Below are 25,816 nucleotides of genomic sequence, written 5' to 3' on the forward strand. Positions count from 1 at the left end.
AGCTATGGGCCAACGTAGCAAGAAAGGTTACAATACAATTGGCCTGAATCTTTCTTCATCCCTGCATCAAATTTATGATGTATCTCTCCTTACTGTTCACCTTGGATGTATCCTGTTAGTAATATAAAAAGCTTCCTATAAAAACAGTGAATGTTTCAAATAAGATTTGATTTTAGAAACCAAGTTTTGGGCACATTCTTTTTGCACTGCATTTCAGGTGGTTATTGGAAATTTGTTTAAGAATCTATTTAATGGTAAGAATTGAAGGTAAGTATTTTCTATTCATGTGTGTTCATTTTAAATTTAAAATTACATTCTCTTTAAACAGGGAACAGCGTGAAAAAGAAGAAATTGAAAAATACCGTATGGAACGCCCAAAAATCCAGCAACAGTTTTCTGATCTGAAGGTAATGCCTTTTGTCTTTCAGCATAAAACTCCATCTCTTTCAGATTTTTTTTTCTTTTGGCTCTTCATTGAATTCTCTGTACAATGCAACATCCTAGCTAAGAGACTGAGTTCGGTAGCCAAGAGTGGCACAATAATGGCCCAGATGGGCCCTCCTGTACTTCTGTGGGGAAAGTAGTTTGCCTCAACTTAAGGTAGCATGGCTGAAATTGAGATTCCAGATGAAGTATAGTAAGTGTGGAACAGCGTTCTATCAGATTGTCACTTAGGGAGCGGAATTTTCTGTGCTCGCTGGCGATGGGTGTGATAGGTGGCATGAGCAGACAGTATGGCGCAACTGATTTCACGATGGCAGGAAGACAGGTCAAATTGTCTGCTTACCCTGTCGATGGCAGGCCACGTTTCTCGCCATTGGTCATTGGGAGCCTCATTGTAATACATCAGCGTATCATTATCAGGCCATCCCGCCAGGTTCTTGCAGCCCCGCTGGATCGCCCGTCCTCATGCCAACATGTTTCACAGCAGCACAGAGGCAAGGTGAACTTGGCAGCCTGCACTTTGGGTGAACTGGAGGTGAGTGCACAGCAACGTTCTGCAGAGCTTGCCAGGGTCGCCTGTTGCTTTGCAGGCTTCAGGGGTGTGGGAAGGTTGGGGTGAAGTGCCAACCTGTCTGACTGGTGGTGGGGGGCAGGGGATGCGGAATCAAGGGTGCAAGTGCAGCATTGTCTCAGAGGTGACTGGTGAAGGGTGTGGGCAAACGCTGTGACGGAACTTCAGGGAGGGTGCCTCCAGATTCCTCTTGGGAAGTTTCTTTGGAGCTTGATTGGAGGCCCTGGGCCATAGGCTCCGTTCGCTGTTTGGCAGATGTGCCTGCGAAAGCAAGGAGAGATAATTAGTGCATGGCAGTGGCCTGTGAAAGAGGACACATCACTCATGTCGTGGTTGACTGATGGATGTTGCATTGCAGGATCCTCGCTTGGTAGAGCAGCACTGACCTCACCAGCACAGGACCAGTTCAGATCCTCGCCAGCCAGCTGGATGGCTCTGTTTTCAAAGTACGTGAGGACCTTGATTTTGGCATTCCGCCACCGGTCTGTGACCCCTCTCTCTGTGTGCCAGCTTGCCCTGCATGGATAGAGATGGGGAAAGCGTAAGCAGGACGCCTGCCAGGCCAGATGACAAGCCTGTGTGGGTGTTGAGTGGTCCCATGGATGGCATGAGGACAATGATAGTGAGTGAGAGAGAGTGAATGGAGATGTCCCTTGAACCGGCAGTGAGTGCAGGCCCTATGGATGTGTGATGGGGTTGAGTGATGAGATGAGTGACTTTCCCTGATGGAACGGAGGAGATCATTCATCCTCTTGCGGCACTGGGTGGCTTTCCTCTTTTGCAGGGCGTTGGCACTGACCACCTCTGCCATCACCTCCCAAACTGGGTTAGTGCTGTTGCTGCCCACCCTGCGTCCAGAGCAAGGGTGGAGGACATCCCAGTGGGCCTCCACGGCACCCAAAAGTCGCTCGAGAGACGCGGCTGAACCTGGGGGCTGCATTCTTCTTCAGTTTCAGGGCCATGCCTTCTGTGTAGCAGTGGTGAGCTGGAAGCACTGAGATGTGTGCTTGTAGCTGGACTTTAAACATGGTGGCTGGCGTGACGCAGCGGCGGGGTGGTGGCAGGCAGGTGAATGAGAGCCCGCCCGCAATGGAAACATTGTGCTTCGCGGGAGTGCATAAATAATGAGGCAGGTTCAGGTCAATACAGCATGAAAACCTGCTATCACGTTTGGCGGGTAAACGTTTTACCTGCCCGCTACTGCACTTTGGGTGAAATTTTCCCAAATTTGAGCTGTATTTGGAGCCTAATGCACTGCTATCTCTTGATTTGTAAGTGAATTACGTTACCATTTTTAGGAATCCTTTGATGTTTATAAAACATGTTTTAAAAAAATGCCCCTTCAGAGAAAACTGTCAGAAGTTACAGAAGAAGAATGGTTGAGTATTCCTGAAGTTGGAGATGCTCGTAACAAACGTCAGCGAAATCCTCGCTATGAGAAACTGACACCTGTACCAGATAGTTTCTTTGCCAAACATTTGCAAACTGGAGAACAACACACATCTGTGGATCCCAGACAAACGGTCAGTATAACTATATATAACTATCACTATTCAGATGAAAGAGCATATCCAAAGTTGAATGATAACAAAGAAAGTAAATTTATTGGCTAGCATTGTGACCTCATTACTGATTATTCTTGTGTATTTTAATATTTTTTACACAAAAATTTAATCACAAATGGAGATGAATCGTTGTTCGACATATGCGGGACATACAAAATTACCTATTAGCAGATCAAGCAGACAGACCAGGCTTGTCCAAACGTTTCGTGCAGGGGAACCACGTATTAAAATTTTTCTCACTCAAGGGGCCGATGGGCAAGTTTTGGAAGGATAAACTTTGGCACAACAATAAACATGAATTCCAAAATAAAACTGTGGTATGAAAAGAAACAGTAAGTTGTGTGTGTGTGTGTCTGGCTCACCCCCAGTCTCAGGGTACTCACTCATTCACCCTCACACACTGAGAGTAGATGACTGCATGATGGTGCGTGAGGGTGAATGAGAGCCCAGATGATGGGAATGAGTCAGACTTATGGACACATTCTGTGCCCGCACACACACTCCCCTCACACGTTCACTCTCTCTCCCTCTCTCAACCCACTCCCCACACCCTCTCTCGCATGCAGTCTTCAGTCAGCACTTTCTCAGATGCCATTGGACACTGCTCCTACTGCCTCGCGTTCCCTGTCAGCCTACGTGGGCCCCACTCGAGCTTGCCTGAGCCTCGCTTCCTGGGCCACCGCCACTCCCTAGGCTCCGAACTCGCCACTGCTGGTGTTCGCTGCTCCTCCAATCACAGATTGTTTCTCTCCCACATTTGCTACTGCTAGGCTCACCAGCAAACACTGTGATTGGAGGAGCAGTTCCATGCAGAATCTTGCATTCAAAGTTACCTGTTTGACAAGCATTTTGAAAACTTGCTCCAGGGGCCACATAGAGCAGCTTCATAGGCCGATTGCGACCTTCTCCTTCTACGTTGGAGAAGCCTGGGATAGACTGTTTAATTACAGTGCTGTTTTATGCTTGAGTGGACATAGGATTGGTGCATTAAAGCCCATAAAATTAAAAGAAAAAACACACAAAATTACAAACAAAAGCACAGATCCTAGTGAATGGGAAAGATACAAAAACAGCAGCAGAGGGTGACAAAGATGTAAGAGCCACAAAAAGGGATTTCAACATCTCACACGTCTATTTAATTACTTTAAAGAATGAGTGTGGTCAGAAGCAATGTGGATCCCTTGAAAACTGATGACAATTATGTCAATGATAAGGAAATGGAGAACATGCTGAATAATTACTTCCTGTCATCATTTAGAGGGAAGTGGTTAGCATGCTGGAAATCCTAGGTAAACATTATTGAATCAAGGACAGGGACTCAGTAAAATTAACATAAGCAAAATAGCAGTAATGAAAAAATTAATAGTACTAAGAAGTGACCATCATCAGGACCAGAATGTTTCCATCCCAGGGTTTTAAAGGATATGGCTGAGAGCATTCTTGATGCCCTAAATTATGACCTTTTTAAAGTTCTCAATTTGGAAACCATTCCTTTAGATTGGAAAAGTGTATAGTCACTCAGCTATTTAAGAAAGATGACTGAGTGAAACTAGAGAAATCAGTTAGCTTGACATTTGTTTTCTGGAAATTGCTAGAGTCTGCAACTTAGCTTAAATGATCGAACACCTTGAAGATTTTCAGTTGAGAGCCAGTTTGGATTTTTGAAGAGTAGGTCATAACCGACAATGCTGATTAAAAATTTAAAGTATTGGGCAGGGGAATGTATATAGATGTTATTTATATGAGCTACCAGAAGGCATTTGATAAAGTCCCTCATAGTAGTCTGTTAGGTGAAGATGAAAATCATGAAATTGAAGTCATATTATTGGAAATTAACTGAGCAGAAGGAGACAAAGTAGGAATGATGAGCAAGTTTTCTAATTGGCAGGATGTAACTAGTGGTGTCCCGCAAGGACCTGTGTTGGGGCCTTAACTATTCACTGTATTCATTTAATTAATTGTCATTAAGTCATTAATGACAATGGGTGAGAAAGCCACATATTCAAATTTGCCAATGACACAAATGTGTCTTGTAAGCAGTGTGGGGATAGAGTATAAAATTACAAAGAGCTGGTAATAGATTAGGTGAATTGGCAAAACTGTGGCAAATGGATTTCACTATGGACAAATGTTAGGGTTTTTTATTCTTTTATGGGATGTGAGCATGAGAGAACAGTTCTGTTGAAGAGTCATACAGACTCAAAACGTTAACTGTGTTCCTCTCCGCAGATGCTGCCAGACCTGCTGAGTTTTTCCAGGTATTTTTATTTTTATTTTTGTTTTACATTACTGTGGGTTTGGAGTCACATGTACGCCAGATCAGATGAAGATGGGAGATTACATTATGAATGGATTTTTTTCATGACAATCGATAAGTTTTATGGTCTAGCTTTCAATTCCAGATTTTATTAATTGAATTTAAATTCCACCAGCTGCAATGGTGGATTTTGGACCCGTGTGCTCAGAGCATTGCCCTGGGCCTCTGGATTACTAGTACAGCGACGACATCACTCATCCAAGATAAAAGCAAAATACTGTGGATGCTGGAAATCTGTACTCATATGGACTCGAAACGTTAACTCTGTTTTTCTCTCCACAGATGCTATTAGACCTGCTGAGTTTTTCCAGCATTTTCTGTTTTTGCCCCCCTCATCCATGTTGGACCTAAAAAGGATAAAATAGGGTATTTCTTAAATGGTGAAAGGCTAGAAGCAGTGGAGGTCCAAAGAGATTTGGGGGTCCACGTACTTGTCACTAAAATGTCATGAACCAGTACAGAAAATAATCAAAAAGGCTAATTGAATACTTTTTTTCTTGTTTACACTATGAACCTTTGCCAAATAGACTCAGCAATTTGGCCACAACCTTCTCAAGGGCAGCAAGGGATGGGCAATGCCAATGATGTCCACATCCCAAAAGTAAATTTTAAAAATGTGCATTAAATGTAAAAGTACGCCTGTTAGAGTTTACTTGAATGCGCTTCTCAGCACAGCAACCTGATGAGAGTTTTTATTCTATAATTTTACTTTAACCACCAGATGGCAGTGCAGGTATCAGCATCTTTGGTATTTGGCAATCAGTTGTATTAATTGTAATTATCAAAGGAACTTAGAGCAACATGTCATTTGCAGCACAGGCACACTGATTATCTACACACTGTGGAGTATGTACACTCAGACATAGAAATGTACAAATACTTGGGAGAAAAAAAATCAGATATGTGCCAACTAGTGGCTAGTTTGAGCAACAGTGGAACATATGCCCAATTCCTTTGCAGGAAATGCAACAATTATTTTGGTTAGCACTGGTAACTTTTCACAGTAACATGTGAATAAAAGTAGTAATTTGTCAATTTTACAAATATAATGTTTGGGACATTTGAATAACTCAGTTGGCAGTATCCATGTATCTGAGTTGGCATCCTTGGATTCAAGAACTACAGCAAGACTTAAGCACGTAATCAAGGCTGGCATTTCAGTGTTGTACTGAGGGAGCGCTGCATTTTTTTTCGGAGATGCAGTGTTTTGCTTGAGATGTTAAACCAAGACAATGTTGGCCTGTTCTAGTCGATGTAAATTGCCACTGCAATTGTCCAACAGGTTTGAAGTTCTTGCAACTTGTGTGTACGAGCGGTGACTGCAGGGTGGATGACCAAACTGATCATGGCACCATGTTACAGGGAGCCATTCAAGTGGGGGGAGTAAAAGGGAATGTAGTTGTATAAGGTGACAGTTAGCAGATAGTTACGATTTTCTGAGTGTGGTTCTAAAGGCCATGTTGCCTGTCTGGTACTAGGGTTAAGGACATCTCCATGCTGAAGAGGGTCTAGGAGTTGGAGAGAAAGGATCCAGTTGTCATGGTCCACATGGGTACCAATGATATAGGTAAGACTAAGAAAGAGGTTCTTCCCAGGGAATCTGAGCAACTAGGGGCTAAATTGAAGAGCAGAATCATAAAGGTAGAAATCTCTGATTACTATCTCAGCCACAAGCAAATTGACATAAGGTAAATAAGATCAGAGAATTGAATGTGTGGCCCAAAGATTGGTCTAGGAGAAATGGGTTTTGACTGGTGGGCACTGGCAGCAGCACTGGGGAAAGTTGTGCCAGTCTTCACTGAACTGTGCTGGGATCAATGTCCTGATGGGTCTTTTGACTAGGGCTGCAGGAAGGCTTTAAACTAACTTGTCTGGTATGGAGTTGGTGGAGGGTTCACGTGAGGGGAGATTTAGAAAATTAAAGAGAAAGGACCAGGCAATAGTGCAGGTTAGCAATACAAATAATGGTAATCAGAGTGTGACAGGAAGAGACAGAGCGTATAAACGTAAGTGCACCAGAAAATATGGTCAGAGTTGGGAAAAACGGCTTTAAATGGTGGTGGGGGGGTGGGGCAGGGTTCCGGCGAAGAGAGATTTTAAAAATCCAAAGTTAAAAGTTGACGCAGTAGAAAAGTATATCAATGTCGGTAAAGACAAGCTAAGTGGCACAAGAAGGGACAAAGAGTTTAACAGTAATAGTGGATCAGAGAGTAGGGTCCATGCAGGGAATAGTAGTTAAAAATAAAATTAAAGTCATTTTATCTGAATGCTTGGAGCATCCGCAATAAGCTAGGTGAACTGGTGGCACAAATAGAGATAGATGGTTTAGATCTGATTGCCATTACAGAGACGTGGTGAGGTTCGGAAATGAACATTCCATGTTGTACACCATTTCAAAAAGACGGGCAGAATGGAAAAGAAGGAGGGGTAGCCCTGATAATAAAAGAAGATGTAAGCACATGTGAGAAAGGATCTTGGCTCAGAAAATCAGGAAGTAGAATCAGAATGGGTGGTCTGAAAGAGTCAGAAAAGGTTGGACGGAGTAGTTTATGGACCCCCCCCCCAAAAAAAAAGAGTAATTATAACATTGGACAGGGCAATAAACAGAAGACTTTAATCTTCATATGGCCTGAACCATCAAATTGGCAAAGATGGTCTGGAAGATGAGTTTGTAGAATGCTTTCACAACAGTTCCCTGGAGCAATATGCTGTGGGACCAACTCAGGATAGAGCTATTTTAGATCTAGTATTGTACAATAAGGCAGGGCTAATTAGTAAGGTCACTGCAAAAGATCCACTGGGAAACAGTGATCATAATACAAGTAAATTCCACATTAAGTATGGAAACAACACACTGCAATCACAAACAAGAATCTTAAAGCCAATTACATAGATATAAGGCAAGAGCTAGCTAAGGTTGATTGGGTAAATAGACTAAAATGTATTGCAGTAAATAAACAGTGGGAAACATTTAAAGAAACAATCGAAAATGTTCAACAGAAATACATTCTATTGAACAACAAAAAAATCAGTGAGAAAAAGCCATCCTTGATGTACTAAGGAGGTTAAGAACTGTATTGGATTAAAAGAAGAAGTTTATAATGTTGCAAAGAATAGTTGTGAGCCTGAGGATTCCTTAGAAGCAGAAATTATGGGAAATGAGGAAATGGCGGAGACATTGAGCAAATATCGTGTGTCTGTTTTCACAGTGGAATACACAAGTTACATAACGGAAATAGAGGGTAACCATAGGGCTAAAAGAATGAGGAACTTAAGGTATTTAAAATTAGCAGAGAAAAGGTACTGGAGAAATTCGAGGGACTAAAATCTGACCCAGTGGCCTACATCTAGGATTCTAAAAGAGATAGCTGCGGAGATGGTGGATGTGCTGGCTATGATTTTACAAAATTCCCTAGATTATGGAACAGTCCCAGCAGATTGGAAGCAGATTAGCAAATGTAACACTGCTGTTCAAGAAAGGAAGGAGAAAGAAAGGGAACTGCAGGCCAATTAGCCTGACATCAGTCATCAGGAAAGTGCTGGAATCTATTGTTAGAAATCTTAAGCACATAAAGCATAGCATGATTAGAATAAGTCAACGATGTTTTATGAAAGAGAAATTGTGTATGACTAATTTATTGAAGTTTTTTGAGGATGTAACTAGTAGGGTAGGTAAAGGGAAACCAGTAGATGTAGTCTACTTGGAGTTCCAAAAGGCATTTGATAAGGTGTAGCACAAATGTTTAATACACAAGATAGTTTCATGGAGTTGGAAGCAATATGTTGTATGGTTAGAGGATTGGTTAATGGACAGGCAGCAGAGAGGGATAAATGGGGCATTTTTAAGTTGGCAGGCTGTGATTTGTGCAGTAAGGATCAGTGCTGGGGCTTCAGCTATTTACAATCTATATTAATGACTTAGACAGAGATTCAGAGAGTAATGCATCTAAATTTGTTGACGATATAAAACTAGGTGGGAATGCAAGCTGCGAGGAGGAAAGGCTGCAAAGAAATATAGACAGGTTGAGTGAGTGGGCAACAAGGTGGCAGATAGAGTATAATGTGGGCAAGTGTGAGGTTATTCATCTGGTCATAATAGAAAAGCAGAATTTTTTTTAAAGGCATGAAACTTGTAAATGTTGATTAAATCTTGGAGTGTACTCGGACAAGGAACACAAAAGGTTAACATGCAGGTACAGTAAGCAAATATGAAAGCTAATGGCATTTTGGCCTTTATTGCAAGGGAGTTATAGTACAAGAATAAAGAAGCCTTGCTACAATTGTGCGGGACTTTGATGAAACCAAACCTGGAATACTGTGTTCAATTTTAGTGTCTATGTTTAAGGAAAGATAAATTGCATTGGAGGCAGTACAATAAAGGTTCACTAGATTGATCCCTGGGTTGAGAGAGCTATCCTATGATGAGAGGCTGAGTAAATTGGGTCCATATTCTGTGGAGTTTAGAAGCATGAGGGGTGATCTCATTGAAACATTCAAGATTTCTAAGGTAGGTAGATACTGAGGTGTTGTTTCCCCTGGCTGGGGAATTTAGAACAAAGGGGCATCGTTTCAGGTAGGATTGAGATGAGGAGAAATGTCTTAAAGGGTTTTGAATGTTTGGAATTCTATCCCAGAGGGTTGTGGATGCTCAATCATTTAATATGTTTAAGGCTGATTTTGACAGTTTTGGTCTCTCGGAGAATTGAGGGATATAGGGAGCAAGCGTGAAAGTTGAATTGAAGCCCAAGATCAACCATGATCATATTAAATGGCAGAGTAGGTTCGACAAGCCATATAGTCTTCTCCTGTTCCTATGTTCTAATCTCATGCAACTATGTGAAAAAGCGAGAAGCTCTCCCCACCCTACATGAATGTGGCCTATGTTTGTTCCTCAGCTGCCATCACCAAAAGGATTACAAATTAGCTGGTCATTGTTTGTGGGACATTGCTGTGTGCAGCTAATCTGCCACATTTGCCCACACAGTAGTTCAGAAGTAATTAGTCACATGTTAAGGGCTTTGATGGGTGTTGGGATGGGATAAAGTATCATGTCATTGTAAGATTATTCTTTAACTGAATGAATGGGATATGCAATCTTAAAATAAGCAATTTTGCCTTTCCCTAACGTTTTATTTCCACTAATTGTTTACCTATTGACTGTTTTGTCAGTTAGTTGCTGAACTTCAAGTGTGCTTCTGACTTTCAGTTGGGTATTTTTCAGTTAAAAAATATATTAATTGAAATTAAGTCTGATGGTCTGAAGTTGGATAGAATATATTAAACCAAATTTTATTTCACTTTTTGTTTTCAGTAGAAAAATAATTGGCATAATTTGTACAGAAAAGGAATAGATTTCTTATTACAGTATTGTCACTATTCCATGTATTTTTCATGATACTCCAGTGCAGAGTTTGATAAGCGATGTTTTAATTACAGCAATTTTCTGGCTTGACATCACCTTACCCTGGTGGCTTGAATACACCATACCCAGGTGGAATGACGCCCGGCCTGATGACGCCTGGATCAGGAGAGTTGGACATGAGAAAAATTGGTCAAGCCCGAAACACCTTGATGGACATGAGACTGAGCCAAGTAGGTGAATGACAGTCTGGTTAATGATGTGACTGAATATATGCAATGTAAAATGAGATGCTTCCTTAAGAATATTACTAACAGTTTACCTGGATTATTTTTGCACTGTACAACATAAATGTGATTATTTGGTTAATGATATGACCAAATATATGCAGCGTAAAACGAGATGCTTCCTTAAGAATATTACTAACAGTTTACCTGGATTATTTTTGCACTGGACAACACAAATGTGATTAATTGTTCTCTTTCTTTGAGGTGTCTGATTCTGTCAGTGGACAAACCGTTGTTGACCCTAAAGGCTATCTGACTGACTTGAACTCTATGATTCCAACACATGGTGGAGATATTAAGTAAGTGGATAAGAATTGGAGTTGAAATTGTGCTTGTAGGTGGCTGCATATGTTATACAGTATGTAAAAGTTCAGATGGTTAACCTGTTATTGTACTTTTATACTCGATGACAGTGTTATCCATTTACTATTTCAGTATGTAAAGTAACCTTTCATTACATGACTACAATAAAAATTCATACTTGGTTGGATTTAATTCCTACCCTTTGTGGAAAGAAGGAAAATCCTAGTTTAAAAGGTAAACCTGAAATGACAGTAACCAATATTTCAATGTTGAAAGATTTTTTTACATTCACTTACTGGTGAGTGTATAAACCTGAGAAAAATTACAAATTACTTAATAGGGCCTTTGGCCTAGATTTTCCAATGGCAACAGTGGCAAATGTTGAAACGTTCATCACTGTTGAGCGTCTGGACCCAGAGAAGGCCCCAACCGCATGTATGCGGCATTTACCCAGGATGTTTAAACTTCCAGTGGGCAGAATTACTGTCCAGGCTGATCCAAGAATGTCTCCAACACTGCCCTTAGTGTTGGAGACTTGTGCTTGATGCCCTATACCTACCCAGAAATTTAGCCCAGGAATCTCCCATTGTTAGTCACAGGCATTGGACATTGATTACCAATGGGAGCTTTATTGGGAAGACCTAAAAATGTATTTAAACTGAACCTGAACAGTTAACACCCACCCCCACCTCCCACCCACTTTTGACCATCATGAGAAATCCAATTGTGTAACCCATTGTAATTTGAGACCTGAAGCTCTTGCCATTGTGACTTTTCCTTTAGCATGCTGCTCTATTTCCTTTTCATTGCTAAACCAGCACAGCAAAAGCCTTGACTTGTTCTGAACACTTGCTAATGTCAGTCTTTTTCCGCACCACCCACCTGTATAAAAACAACACTTGCGAATTAAAGAACGCGATTGAAAATATTGCAATTAAGAGCTTTGTGATAAGGACGTAGAAATATTAGCAACAGTGGTAATATCACACAATTATATCTGCAGGTGAAATTTTAATAGTAAGGGCTAGGACACCTCTTTAGCATTTGCCTTATGAAATAACGACTGGCATTATTACACTGCCTGGATGTGGCTAGGTGGGAAATTCAGGACCATGACAAATGGAGCAATTTTTAAGAAAGTGACTTGCTTGATCAAAGTTGATCATGTCTTAGATATTTTTGAAAAGTTTATCACTATTACAGATCAAGGATTGCTACGAAAGTATACTGTAACCAGAAGTGCAATTTTTAAATGATTTCCTTTTACGTGTGCTGCTTTGACAAATAGCATTTAAGGATTTACAAAAAAATCTGTTTACAGCTAAATATTATGTTCTTGTAACAGTGACATTAAAAAAGCCAGACTACTACTAAAGTCAGTACGCGAGACCAATCCCCATCATCCCCCAGCATGGATTGCATCTGCAAGACTTGAGGAAGTAACAGGCAAGCTGCAGGTGGCCAGGAATCTAATTATGAAAGGAACAGAGATGTGCCCAAAGGTATTCAGTGTTTTCAGGTGGTTTGATATTATGCATTGAATCTGCTTTTCATGCGAGTATTTAATTTGACAAGGACTTTATTCCAATTTGTTTTATCAGATCGCATTTCATCATATAAGTATTTCATTCTATATTAGTATATAATGAATGTAGTGCATAAATTTTTTGATAGCTTTTCGTGTTAGTTGAGTCAAAAAGTTGCAGTATCTTTCTGTAGTCTTATGTATCCATAAATTTTCATTTGTTTGCAAATACTTGCTAGGCTACAGAGGCTCAGCTGAAAATGTATATCCTAGCATCTCTATTTTCACTCTAACTAGGGCTCGTATTAATTTCAGGATTCCCTCGCCACCTTCAGTGCTACTGGCATCTTGTATTGGGAGGAAAAAGCTGTTAATGACACTTTGTTGCCTGTGATTCATTTTTTCTCTAAGTTTTTACTGCAATTCAGGGAATTTATTTCTCCTCTCTTCCTTGCAGCAATTTCTGTTGAAATCAGAGCCAATTTTATGCTGATTTTGCAAGGCACAAAACTTGCACTTAGGCAGCATCTTTAACATAGTTGAACATTCTAAGGTGTGTCACAAAAGGCAAGAGAAGTAGTGAGAGCAAGTGTTAGGAGAGGTCATAAAGACTTTGTTGAAGTATTAGATTTTGAAGATGGGGAGGGATTATAGTATGATGTAGGATTAGAAAAAAGAATTCCAGAGCACAGGGCCATGCTGTCCAAAAGGTCTGTCACTAACTACTTGGAGGAAGGATATGCACGAGTGTGAAAGGATCAATTGTTAGAGATGCGAATGACACTTCACTCTTGTGCTCTCACTTTATAGGTCCAGAAAATTGGATATGAGCATGCATCCGGATTTCTGCCACACAAGTGGATGAGTTTTGTTCTGAAAATTATCTCTAAGGAATGGATGTTACAACATCCATTCATTGCAATGACCCCCACTGAAGAGATTGACAGGCAATTGCTGCCCATAATCATTAATTAGCCCGCATTAGCCACTGCTACTACTCCATCCCCCAGATATTTGTGAATGGTTAGGATGAACAATGAGCTAATGTAGGTATAAATTGTTCCTAATTGAGGGAGTAGGATGCCTTTCCCACAGAGAGGAGCATTATAAAATGCAAGGGGCTACATTTAAACTAGTAAAGTATAGGAAGAACCAGAAATACGATATCCTTTACTAATCAGAAAATTAATTAAAGGAACAAGTATAAATAATTGTATAAAGAAAAAAATTGCCTCATTTTAACCCACTTGTAGTGAGTACTATGAGTTTATTTTCTGATTAGCACTCTGTGAAACACTTCAATATGCCTTTTTTATGTTAAAGGCGCTATATAAATGCAAGTTGTTGTTTTGGTTGAGGATTATGAAAATTGCTGCTTGCCATTAAAGGCAATCAGAGCCTTAAGATAGTTGAGCTTCATAAAAGTAAGGCCAAGTTAGTCTGTTTTTATTTCAGTAAATTGCATTGTGTATTTCTAGAGTGAAGATGTTTGGTTGGAAGCAGCCCGACTGCAGCCTGGTGACACAGCTAAAGCAGTGGTAGCAAATGCTGTCAGACACCTGCCACAGTCTGTTCGTATATACATACGTGCTGCAGAATTAGAAACAGACATTAGAGCCAAGAAGCGAGTTTTGAGGAAAGGTGAGTACCAAGTTTACAATTGAATATTTTGGCCTATGCAACTGCACTTAAAAAAAAACACCAAACAACTGAGTAGGTAGTACATTGTTTATCCTTGGGTTGCTTAACCTAAATCTCAGAGGAACAGGTAGCAAGTGTCGTCTTTGTTAGCAGTAAGGGTCCTTTGCAAAATAATTAGCCGTTTTCAACCCATTTCTTTATGGGCGTCATTCCCCAGAACAGCTGTCGACACATAGGGCAGAATTTTATGGATGACGTGGGTGGTGGGCCACGCACATCAGTACTTAAAATGGAGCGCACTGACGTCGGGCGAGCGTCCAGACGTCAGCGCGCAGCATCATGATATTTAGCTGGGCGGGCATGCGATGAAGCGCGACGCACGCCTGCCATTAATTAAAGGGCTTGTTAAGGCCCTTAACTCGGCAATCAATGCTGATTTTGAGGCGCCCGTGCGATCTTTGGCTCGGCGCACAGGCGCAACAGGCAGGTGGGGGGTAAGTGACTATTTAACAAAACTCATCCATGGGCGGGATATGTGGGCTCAATGGGGTTGTTGATGTTTCATGTGAAGTATTTATTGCAGCAAGTGTTTTAAACTTGCCTGTGTGATCGGTAGCAGTTCAGATTGATTTCCAACAGCTTTCTCTGTACTTTGAAGCTTCAACTCAGCTGTCTGCGGACAGTAATCTTTATCGGGCCTGCAGCTTTCCAGAGACCTCCACTTAGCCTGGGTATGGGCTCTGACGTCTCCACTGGGGGCAGCTCCTCTGAGGAGGAAGGGAGGGCTAGAATAAGGAGGAGGCCAGGGGTGGACAATCAGTCTCCAGGGGAGCCACCTATGGGAGGCCAGGCGCAGGCACAAGGGGCGCAGGTCCAAGAGGTTGTCCAAGGTGGAAGGGGCCGCAGAAGACGCCACTATCCTGCGGCCAGGGTATACAGGCGGTGAAGCAGCTACCTCAATATGACTGAGGTGCAGTGCCAAAAGAGGCTCCGACTGTCAAGGGAAACAGTCAACTACATCTGTCAGATGATGGGCCCTGAGATATCTCCTAACTGTGTGGGCGGACACCGCATGACAGCAGCTCTGAAGGTCACAGTTGCCCTCCACTTCTATGCATCTGGCTCCATCCAGGGCTTGGTGGGTGATCTTTGCAGTGTCTCCCAATCAGCTGTCCACACTTGTGTCAAGCAGGTTAGAGACGCTCTGTTCAGATGTGCATTGACCTTCATCCACTTCCGCTGCGACCAAGCAAGTCAGGCACAGCGAGCCAGAGACTTCGCAGCCATTGCTGACTTCCCCTGTGTCCAGGGTGCTATAGACTGCCCACGTGGTCATCAAGGCGCCAGCAGGTGAGCCCGGTGCCTTTGTCAACAGGAAGGGCTTCCACTCCATGAACGTTCAGATAGTGTGAGATCACAGGATGCAGATTCTGCAAATTTGTGCAAGGTACCCAGGCAGCTCCCACAACGCCTACATCCTCAGACGCTCCCACGTGCCGGGGCTCTTCAGTGCTCCGGCTCGGCTGGATGGATGGCAGGTGGGTGACAAGGGCTACCCCCTTAGAAGGTGGCTCGTGATGCCTCTCCGCCATCCAAGAACAGAAGCTGAGGAGCGTTACAATAGGAGCCACAGCTCAACAAGGGCTGTGGTGGAGAGAGCCATCGGTCTTCTCAAGATGCACTTCCGATGCCTGGACCGCTCAGGGGGCACACTCCAGTACCCCCTAGATCGCGTCTCTGTGATAGTGGTAGCATGCTGCGCTCTGCACAATCTTTCGCTGGAAAGGGGGGATGCAGTTGAAGATGAAGACCTTGACGCAGTGGATGAGGCTGTACATGATCGATCCAGTAGTGGCTCAGAGGATGAGGAAGCACAGGGCAATGTTGAGGGGCAGCACGCCGACCCGCAACTACACCAAGAAGGCAGGGACATCCGAGACACTTTAATCCAATGGACCTTCAGCTAGCTCCACACACCTGGTGCATCCATACGCTGCACTTAAGTGCTTCATCTTCCACTTCATCAGCTGCAACTAAGGGTTTAATACATAAACATCAATGTCCACTCAAACACTCATGATATGTCTGTGAAACAGACAAATGCAGCACAAAGGAGACACCCTCGGCCATGGTCACAAATGTGGACTTTATTGCCATCCATCAGATGGTGCCACCAAAAACATGACAAAACGTTGCTCTGACGTTCACAAAAATAAATTCCCTAATCTACGGGCAACAGAAAAGCATCAGTGACAAACCCGTGGAGTGCCTAATGTGTCTTATGCTTACGTTTGCGGGTGCTTCGTCTTGGTGCCGCCCCATTGCTCGGAGTGGCTTGTGAGACAGCCTGCTGACTCTGCTGTCCTGTTTGCCTCGATGACCTTGGTGGATGTCCTCTGGTCCGTGGAGCCTATGCTGGCCCCGCCTGGGAGGGAGTGGCCAGTTCCAGAACTGGCACCTCCCCAGTTGTCGCAGCCTTAAAGGATCCATTGGTCACTGGCAGAGGGGTGGAGGAGCTGCTGCCCTCACCCGGAGCGCCCTGAGAGGAGCCTGCAGAGATGACAGGCAGCTGCTGCGCCGACGTGAGGCCACATTGGACCTCCCTGCTCACCGCAGATAGATGTGCACCGAGCGGCGACACTTGGTGCCCAGAACATTTCCCACATTGCCAATGACCACCTGTGGCCATTAGCGCTGTGAGGGCTTGCAGGTCAGAGCGTAACCCAATCAGAAGAGTCTCAATCCGAATGAAGCCCCTCTCCATGAGAGTCGCCAATCTCTCAATGGAGGAAGCCTGACGCTCTGTCCTGAGGTTCATGCCTTCACTGACACTCTACCTGGATCCCTCCATCACAGAAACCAAGTGAAGCACACCCTCATGCAACCCTGCCAGATGCTCCCGCGCACCCTGCCACTTGTCCTGCAGCTGCTGCATGGCGGAAATCTCCAGAGGCACATCATCACTGCCCGACTCAGCATGTGCCCGGTCCCCTGCAGTCCTCCGGCTGCTGGCACCATTGGCACTCTCCGTGCCATCTCCTCCAGTGATTGTGAAGTGCACTCTCCACTGTGCCCCGGGACACTAGCCGACGTTATAATCCCCACCGACGTGGTAGTCGCTGCGCTGGTGCCTGACTCGCTGAAATGATGTGACCCAAGTGCCAATTAACACCCCTCAAGTATGGAGGGGGGCTTTGGACGTCGTCCTGGCGGCCATGCGGTAGTGATGTTGAAATTAACAACAAGGACAGTGGATCAGTTAGCGTTCAGTCAGTAACACCTTTCATCCCTTCCCCCCCCCAGGCTCATAACGTGCTCAGCCTTCAAGAACCTAAGGAGACGAACATTGGTGGGGTGGTAAATAGTCAAGAGGAGGCCCAAACATTACATGCGCATACAGACAGGCTGGCCTAAGGAATGCCACATGGAATGTTATGTGGATAAGTGTGAGGTTAAGCACTTGGGCAAGACAAGCAAGGTACGGGAACACAGGAGAAATAGTAGGACCGTGGAAAGTAAGGACGATTACAGGGACCTTGCTGGGCAGACCCATTAAGGTAGCAGAACAGGAACATCAGGTGTTTAACAAAGTCAAAGCCAGGCTTGCCTTTATTAGCCGAGGAATAGAATGTAGGGAAAGGGAGGTCATGTTGCAAGTGCAGAAACGATGTCGAGGCCACAGCTACACTTCTGCGTTCAGTTGTGACCTGTGCTTCATGGGAGGGATGGCATTGGAGTGGAGAGAGTGCAGAGGTTCCTGACCAGGATGCATGCTGGCCTGGAGAGTTGGAGTTATGAAGAAACATTGCATACACTTGTGACATTTGCCGTGGAGCACAGGAGATTGACAGGTCACATTATTGACCTTCATACCATTATGAGGGGCATAGACCGGGTGGACAGAAGGCAACATTTCCCCTTGGCAGAGGGATGACTAACGTGGTGGCATTTATTTAAGTTGAGTGCCATGAGGTTGACAGGTGAGGTGCTGAGGACCTTTTTGGACAGAGTAATGTGGGACGCACTGGCTGAAAGGGTGGCGGAGGTACAAACCCTCCTCAGATGCAATAAGTCTTTGGATGTGCAGCAGCGATGCCATGGCATGTTAGGCCATGGGGATTGTGGTCAGAAATGGGATAAGGCAACTTTGGAAGGTGCTAGAGACGCGAATCCTCAAGGGGCCGAGGGACCTTTGTGTATGACCCACACGTCTGACTGTATCAATCTGTGAATGTGCAGTGTTGTAGCATTAATGATTGCAGCAACCATCAGTGCTTTGGATGGTGGGAAGACAGAGTGGATGGAACTGTGGGCCTCAAATACCTGGCCGCTGCACCCCAGTCTCACCGACACCTGCCGACCTGGCCACTTGGCTTCTTCCCAACTCCATAGCCTGTCCTTCGAAGTGGGTGACGGTGTGCAACATGGCCTGGCCACCACCAGTGCGCAAATGTTCTTGGTTGTTGTGTTCAATTTTTGCCTGCAGAACAGAGAAGAGTACATTGAGGCTGATCGCTCATGTACTCTGCACGTGCACGCTCACCCCAACCACAGTGGCCCATCTGAGGCCTTCAGCGGCTCCTGTCCACACTACTGGTGATCAGTCACCAGAAGATAGTACGGCTGGTCCCAACCCCCTCCCCCAACGGCCACCTTGGACACATTCGGCGTCCATCACTTTCAATAACACATGGGTCTTAGTGCCCATGGCATGGAGGCACAACTAGGTGCGGCGCCAAGGCCAGTAGATGGCTCTTGGCCACGACACCTTGAGGCTCCCCTTCCACCATCTGATCACCATCAATAAGACGTGTTGGAGTTCTCAGTATGTGCCTATCTGCCTCCCCAGACTACTCAAATGCGACAAACACCAACATATGCTGCGGGGAGAACCCATCTTCTCATCAACCACTAAGGCTGATGTAAGCATGGTCACTATCTGTTTGTCCACCCAGCGTGCGCCAAATGCCCAATGCAGTAACGACACTAAGACGTTGGGGAGGGGCGGGGCTCAAAGGCTAATGCTACCTGCTGGGTTAAATGGTCAAGGCTGACATGGTACTCATCCTTCCAGAGCGCAGCAATCATTGAAACGCTTGCGGCACTGCGTCCCTGTGCGACTGACAGCATCTTGGGAGCTGACCACCTCCTGCCCAGCCCACTTCATGACGTGGGGGGCCTCCTCCTCCCATCCTCGGGAAACAAGACCTCCCGACGTCCTGCCACCTCTTCGAGGTGGGCAGCAAGGCAGGCTTCAGAGAAGCGAGGGGCACATTGCCCCCCCTGCTGGCCTACCCTGCAGCCTGCCCTCCTCCGGAGCCCACTGTGCAGACCCCCTGCACCCGTCGCTGGCCATGGTGAACAGCCTAAAGGAGGCTGCCTGGCCTTCCTTTATACAGACTGCCGGTTCCCCATTGGAACCGGCGGTCTGTGCACGCCCGCCACAAATTTGAAAATCCTGCTCTCCACGGGAGTGTGAAACACACTGGGCGGGCCTTAATTGGCCCATCCGCGCAAAATGGCGGTGCAGCCCGCTTTGCCAGCGGCAATCGGCTCCGTGCCCACCGGCGATTGAGTCGGGCCCACCCACCCGACAAATGGAAAATTCTGCCCATAGATTGAAATTCTATTCAGTACCTAAGATCAAAAGGATGTCTGTTGGAGGAATTGGAAATATTTGTACTGATGCAGTAGGCCAATGAAAAGAAAAATCTGCAGGGTGTGTAATGTGTGACCAGCCTGTTACCACCTGTTTTGCAGCACCACCAAAATTGAACCTGTATTCCTGTCTTGTAACTACAATGGTGTGGTGGTAATGCTACAGAACTAGTAATCCAGAGGCTCAGACTAATGCTTCGGAGGTATGAATTCAAATCTGTCCGTGGCAGCTGGTGGAATTTAAATTCAATTAATTAATAAATCTGGGACAAAAAACAAACCCAGCCTCAGTAATGGTGCCCATGAAACTATTGAATTGTTATAAAAAGCCATTTGGTTCACCAATGTATTTTGGGGAAGGAAATCTATCATCCTTACCTGCTCTGGCCTACATGTGACTCCAGACCCACAGCATTGTGGTTGACTCTTAACTATCCTCTGAAATGGTCTAGCAACATTCAATTGTATTACGAATGGAGAACAAATGCTGACCTTGCCAGCAGCGCGCACATCCCATGAATGAAAAAAAAGTCTTAATTCTAATAAAATTTTAATGCTTTCATTGGTCTCCTTTAGCCTTGCCAACATTGTTCCACTTCACATTGCAACAAAAATCCGAAAGGCGGATAATTTTAAATTTGTATTTTACTGCTAAAGCAATATGGAACATTTTAATTTAGCTTGAAGAAACACAGAAAAAGATCAAACACCTGAGTTGGCAAAATAGACTTTTCTGAGTTTTTTACCTTCTGTGAATTGTCAGTTTCTGGCACTGTATCCCTCTTCATATTGTGGCAGTTATAATTGGTGTGATCTCAAAGCTGATTAGACAGACTGTAACAGTGTTCATCAGGAACCTTACATAGAACTTTTAGAAGAATTGATTACATTAATTTGTAATTAGAAGCACGCTGGATACTATGTGTACTGTATTCTGGAGAAACTCATGTTTTTTTCAGTTGAGGTCCTCAACGTTTTGATTTTCTCCCAAAGTTCAGAGAAGCATTCTTTGCTTTCAGATGGTGCAAGGCTTGTAATTTTGTGGTGACACATTCATGTGAAAGGAACTTGAGAACTTTTTTATTAGTGTTTTAATTAATAGCAGTGAAACCCAGCCACACTTTATATAGAAAATGTTTTTGATGATTTTTTTAATGAGGGAGAGAATTCCTTTTTGCAATGAAGATTTTTATGGTATATTTTGTTTTTGAAATGAAACTGGTAAACACATAATTTACAAATATGATAGGAAATGCTTCGAAAAACTGATCTCTATCTCATTTCTTGTGTTTTGTGAGTTTTATTAATTTAAAGTGTGCAATGATTAGTGACTGCTGCTTCTGTGTATCTTTAGCAAATTTGATCAAGTTTGTGTTCTAATAGTTAAGATAGTATTTAATTACTATATGTTATCTGGTATCATGGGTATGTTCAACATTGTTTTAAAGATTCAGAATTACTTTCAATTTTTAACATTTGTTTTGGCTATATTACTTTCACATATATGAAGCATTGTTTTTTTTTACCTAAAGAGCAATTATGATTTGTTGATGCCTGAAATTTGGTTTAAAAATGCTTAAGTGGCTTATGTATTTACTTTTTCCAATTGTTTAGCATAGAATCAAAAGTTGGTGATAAAGAAATTCATTGGTTATAAAATAAATCATTTTACTGTAGAGTTTTATTATCTAAATTATTTCTTGCTGTACAATAATTTAATGGTATCTATTGATCTTTTGACTTTGGTAGTTCTGTAGAAATTGTAGCCTCCATGACCCATTTGGTTTATGATGGCGGAACAAACAATAATAAATAATATACCCATTCAAGTTTCAGAGATAAGTTTTCAAGTTTCCACTTTTCATTGCAAATAATCCACTCCGTCCTTGGCTATTTAAGAGACATTCAGACTATCAAACTTGCAGTCTAAATGCATAAGGAAAGCATGATGTTTTTTTCCCGTTAGGATCAACTGCTGATTGTTCTGGGAATCTGCTAAGTGTATATCCAACAATGCAAAGAAACTTAAGCAATTTACAACACATTAGTTACTTTGTTCTTGTGTAATTTTTTTGTGGGATGTTGTGGTATGTTTTGAGTGTCCATCATTCAAAGCAAAATTAATAGAGGCCAACATAGTTGGCATCAATCTAATACAACTAAGGAGAAAAATAAAATTGTTCTCTCTCTTTACAGACATTGGCTGATCTGGTATATCCAGCAGTAGTTTCTAATTGTACCTATTTAGTCTATGTACATCACATTGCTCAGTTAAATAAAATGATTTCGTTTTCTTCAGCCCTGGAGCATGTGCCAAATTCAGTGCGTTTATGGAAAGCGGCAGTTGAATTGGAGGAACCTGAAGATGCACGGATTATGCTCAGTAGAGCTGTTGAATGCTGCCCTACTAGTGTTGAAGTAAGTATGCAGGAGACAAGATTTTGTTTCTTTAAAAATGCCAAAGCAGTGATTCTTGTTTATATTCTATGTAGTGGTTCCCCAAATTAAGGAGATATAGACTTTTTAAGCATATAAGTTTTAGAGTTGTGAATCTGAATTTCAAATTGTTTTTCTGTTGTAGCTTTGGCTTGCTTTAGCAAGATTGGAAACCTATGAGAATGCTCGGAAAGTGCTCAACAAAGCAAGAGAAAACATCCCAACAGACAGGCATATTTGGATTACTGCAGCAAAACTAGAAGAGGCTAATGGAAATACTCAGATGGTCGAAAAAATCATTGACAGAGCTATTACTTCACTTAGAGCTAATGGAGTGGAAATTAATCGAGAACAGTGGATTCAGGTAATTACTCGTCTTAACGTGAGTACCAGGCAGACCTTTTCAATTGAGTTGAATCATTTGTTGAATCCTGTTAAGTCAGTTAAATCTGATATAAATGCAGTGTAGTAGACCTAAACTAAAAATTGATGGTCTGCTACCATTATATGTTTCTCAGCATTACTGCTGCAGACAATTAAGGATCATTACATTTCAGGTGTTAGGAAGCTGAATGTGTGATGTTGGAGATAACACTTAAAAGCTAATAGTGTTTAAGATAGTAAGAGCGAATTAGTGTTCTCACATTTGTCCCTGTGAAATACTGGAAGGTAACTTAAGTACAAAGCCTCTCTAAAAGGGAAGCAAAAGACACCATCTGATTTCACAGGATATTTTTAAAGATATTTGAGACCTGACCTTTTTGGATTCTTTAATGTTTGGTGCATTTTAGGACTCCCAGAAACCTTTTACCAAAATACTCCTCATACTTGAATATTTTCATGTGTGCTGTCAATAACTAAACTCTGGTTAAAAGCACAGAATCATTGCAATTGTTTCTTTATCCTGCCAAATCACAAATACTGTTTCATTGTTATTATAATGGTCAAGGAACACTATCCCTTTGCACTGCACATAACTAACTGCAAATGAATTGGTGAACTTGACTTTGCAGGTGACAGGTTGGTGGGGTTGGGGATTTTCCAGTGCAGAGGTAATTTTCTCAGCATCATTTTGCTGGGCAAGCTTCAGTAATTATTGCCTTGATTTAAATTTTGATGGTTTTTTTTTAGATGTTTGTTGCTGACGGAAATGCTTTGTTAGCCATGAGGCAGAGGTTGTAGAGATTATGGAACCAACAGGGTCAGTTCTGTTATGAAGAAATACTTCAAAGAAAGAAAATAAAAACACTTTAGTGCCTTATTGTGTCCCCTTTTACTATGCAGACCAATATGGCAACCAAATTGTTAGTAGATTTGGTTGGCTGTTTAGAAGCTCACGATCTAAATCTCTGCTGTCCAAACTAAAAGAGGATGCGTGCCAGTGTGGTGGGAACAGAAGTGCAAAGATGACTAGCTTTGGTTGCCTTCTCAGGCACTTGCTTTTAGGTTGCGTGTTTGAAGCTGTCCTACACACGAGTATAATTTTTGAGGGTTGAATATTCAAGCTGGCAACTTAAATATTCAAGTTATCATCAAACAACTTGAATATTTAAAACTGTGTTTAAATGACTTACCAATTCTAAGCAGAATGGACCTATACTGTAATTTAAAGCTAGTAAAATTTTACTTAAACTTTTTAATAAAGAAATGTGAAGTTTGTCGCTCCCTGGCAATTGCGTGCAGAACTGTTTTTCATGCTTTTAGATTTGGCTCACTGCTTCAGTTGATCAAAGACGGATTTGATGGTAAAATGTTTGCTTAGTTTCTGACTCACCAGTGAACTTCCTCCAGATGTTATAGCAGTCTTCTGATGTTTTGACCATTACAATTCTTTTTTTATAACACATCACCGTGGTTTAGTTTCAGGATGCTTTGGGTTGCTTTTAAAATGCTGCGTCTAGTTCATTAATGTCTTGTAACCTGCAACTATATTGTAAATTTTACGATAATTTGCTCTTTGACAAATGCCAGCAGATTTGTTTCACAAACTTTATAATTGACTGCATGTCAACTATATAAAATAGTTTGTACAATCCAAATTTGTAAATAATTTGGGCCAATTGTTTTGTATTGCAGTAAAATTTTTGTTATCCAGCATTCTCTGGGAATAGGTGATGCTAGTTAATCAAAAATGCTGTTAACAGGGAATTACATTACTTTGGACACAAGACAAGGTGCTGCTCTATCTTTGAGAGGTTGAGGGTAGAGGGGGAACAACTGGGCAGTCAAGGGCTCAATCACAGGGCATCACAGTTAAACCACTACAACTGACACCATGACATTCAGACCAGCCTTTGAAAAAAAACCTTGAGCTGTCAGTTTCACTGACAGTTGCTCCGAGCTGTATATCTTTGTTCGGACACAATAACCAAAACTAATTCAATAATTTCAGTGTAAAGCCTAAGAACTTTTTGCAGATTTATAATCTACTGTTATTAACTTTTATTTTAAAGAATGCATTATCTGAACACAGTGACCGGCTTTTATATAAAAAATAAAATTGTGCTGTCAGAAATTCTGATTCCTAGAAAATTCCAGTTGGCACAGTGCCGGATAATACAAAGTTTACTGTACTTGTATTAAAAACAGTAATATAATAGTGTAAGCTCTAATAAAATGTGTGAATTGTAACCCAGAAATTACTGTTGCTGATACTAACAGTGAGTTTGTTTTGTGTATATATATGACATTGCTCAGCCTGTAATTTTAGTGGCAGCATTATCTGTTTGAAATGAATGGGTTACTGTCTATTCAAATAGTGGGTATTGGAGTGTTGTATAATTCCTGCTAGTCTGCTAAGGTCACTTCTATGTTTGTCTGACCTATTTCATCATTTAGGGATGACTTCCAAGTTTTGCATGCAAATACCCATTTTTATATGAATTACTAAAGTGAATACTATTGTTTTATTTGCTTTTGTGATATGGGTGACACCAGCAAGGCAGTATTTAATGCCCAGCTTGGTTGCCTTGAGGACATTGAGTTAACCATCTTGTGTGGGGTTGAGGTCACATGTGGGCCAGACTGAGTAGGAGTGGCAGGCCTCTTCCCTGAAGCACATCTTTTGCAGCAATCTGGCTGCATTTGTGGCCAATTTCACTGGTGCTAACTCTCAAATTGCCAGATTTATTGAATTTATTTTCACAATTGGTGGGATTTGTGCTCATGACCTCTGGTTTTCTGGTTGAGTACCAAAACCACTAGGCAGCAATACCCGCCTTGTTTACTTTTTTCCAATTATAACAACAGCAACTTGCAATGATAAAAGTGCTAGATAAATACAAAATGTCCCAAAGTGCTTCAAGAATGCTTATAAAGCAGAATTTGACATGGAGCCACATAGAGGTATTAGGGCAGATGATCAAAAGCTTGATCAAGGAGGTAGGTTTTGAAGAGCATCTTAAAGGGGTAAAGAGAGGTGCAGAAACAAGAGAGGGTGCAGGAATTCCTGAGCCTACGATTTTGGCAGCTGAAGGCGTGACACGGATAGTGGAGCAACTAAAATTAAAGGGTGCTCAAGAGGCCAGAATTAGAGGAGTGCAGCTATGATGGTTTTGCAGCTGCAGGGTATTATAAAGGTAGGGACAGGTAATGTCGTGAAGAGATTTGAAAATGAGAATTTTTAAAAACAAGGCATTGTTTAACCTGTAGGTCAGTGAGCCCAGGAGAGATGGGTGATGGAACTTAGGGCGAGTTAGAACATGGGCAGC

At 42.5% G+C, this 25,816-nt stretch overlaps 1 protein-coding gene across 1 annotated transcript in view; it reads left to right on the top strand.

Moving 5' to 3' along the window:
* Positions 1-25,816, top strand: part of prpf6 (PRP6 pre-mRNA processing factor 6 homolog (S. cerevisiae)) — a 67,052-nt gene that overhangs the window by 9,271 nt on the left and 31,965 nt on the right. The window contains exons 4-11 of the mRNA XM_078555223.1: positions 329-407; positions 2,362-2,538; positions 10,334-10,489; positions 10,748-10,842; positions 12,192-12,348; positions 13,850-14,012; positions 21,970-22,088; positions 22,252-22,470. Coding sequence (XP_078411349.1) covers positions 329-407; positions 2,362-2,538; positions 10,334-10,489; positions 10,748-10,842; positions 12,192-12,348; positions 13,850-14,012; positions 21,970-22,088; positions 22,252-22,470 — 1,165 coding nt within the window. The remainder of the gene's footprint in view (positions 1-328; positions 408-2,361; positions 2,539-10,333; positions 10,490-10,747; positions 10,843-12,191; positions 12,349-13,849; positions 14,013-21,969; positions 22,089-22,251; positions 22,471-25,816) is intronic.

Source organism: Cetorhinus maximus, chromosome 13 (genome assembly GCF_964194155.1).
Source record: "Cetorhinus maximus chromosome 13, sCetMax3.hap1.1, whole genome shotgun sequence".
NCBI lineage: Eukaryota > Metazoa > Chordata > Chondrichthyes > Lamniformes > Cetorhinidae > Cetorhinus > Cetorhinus maximus.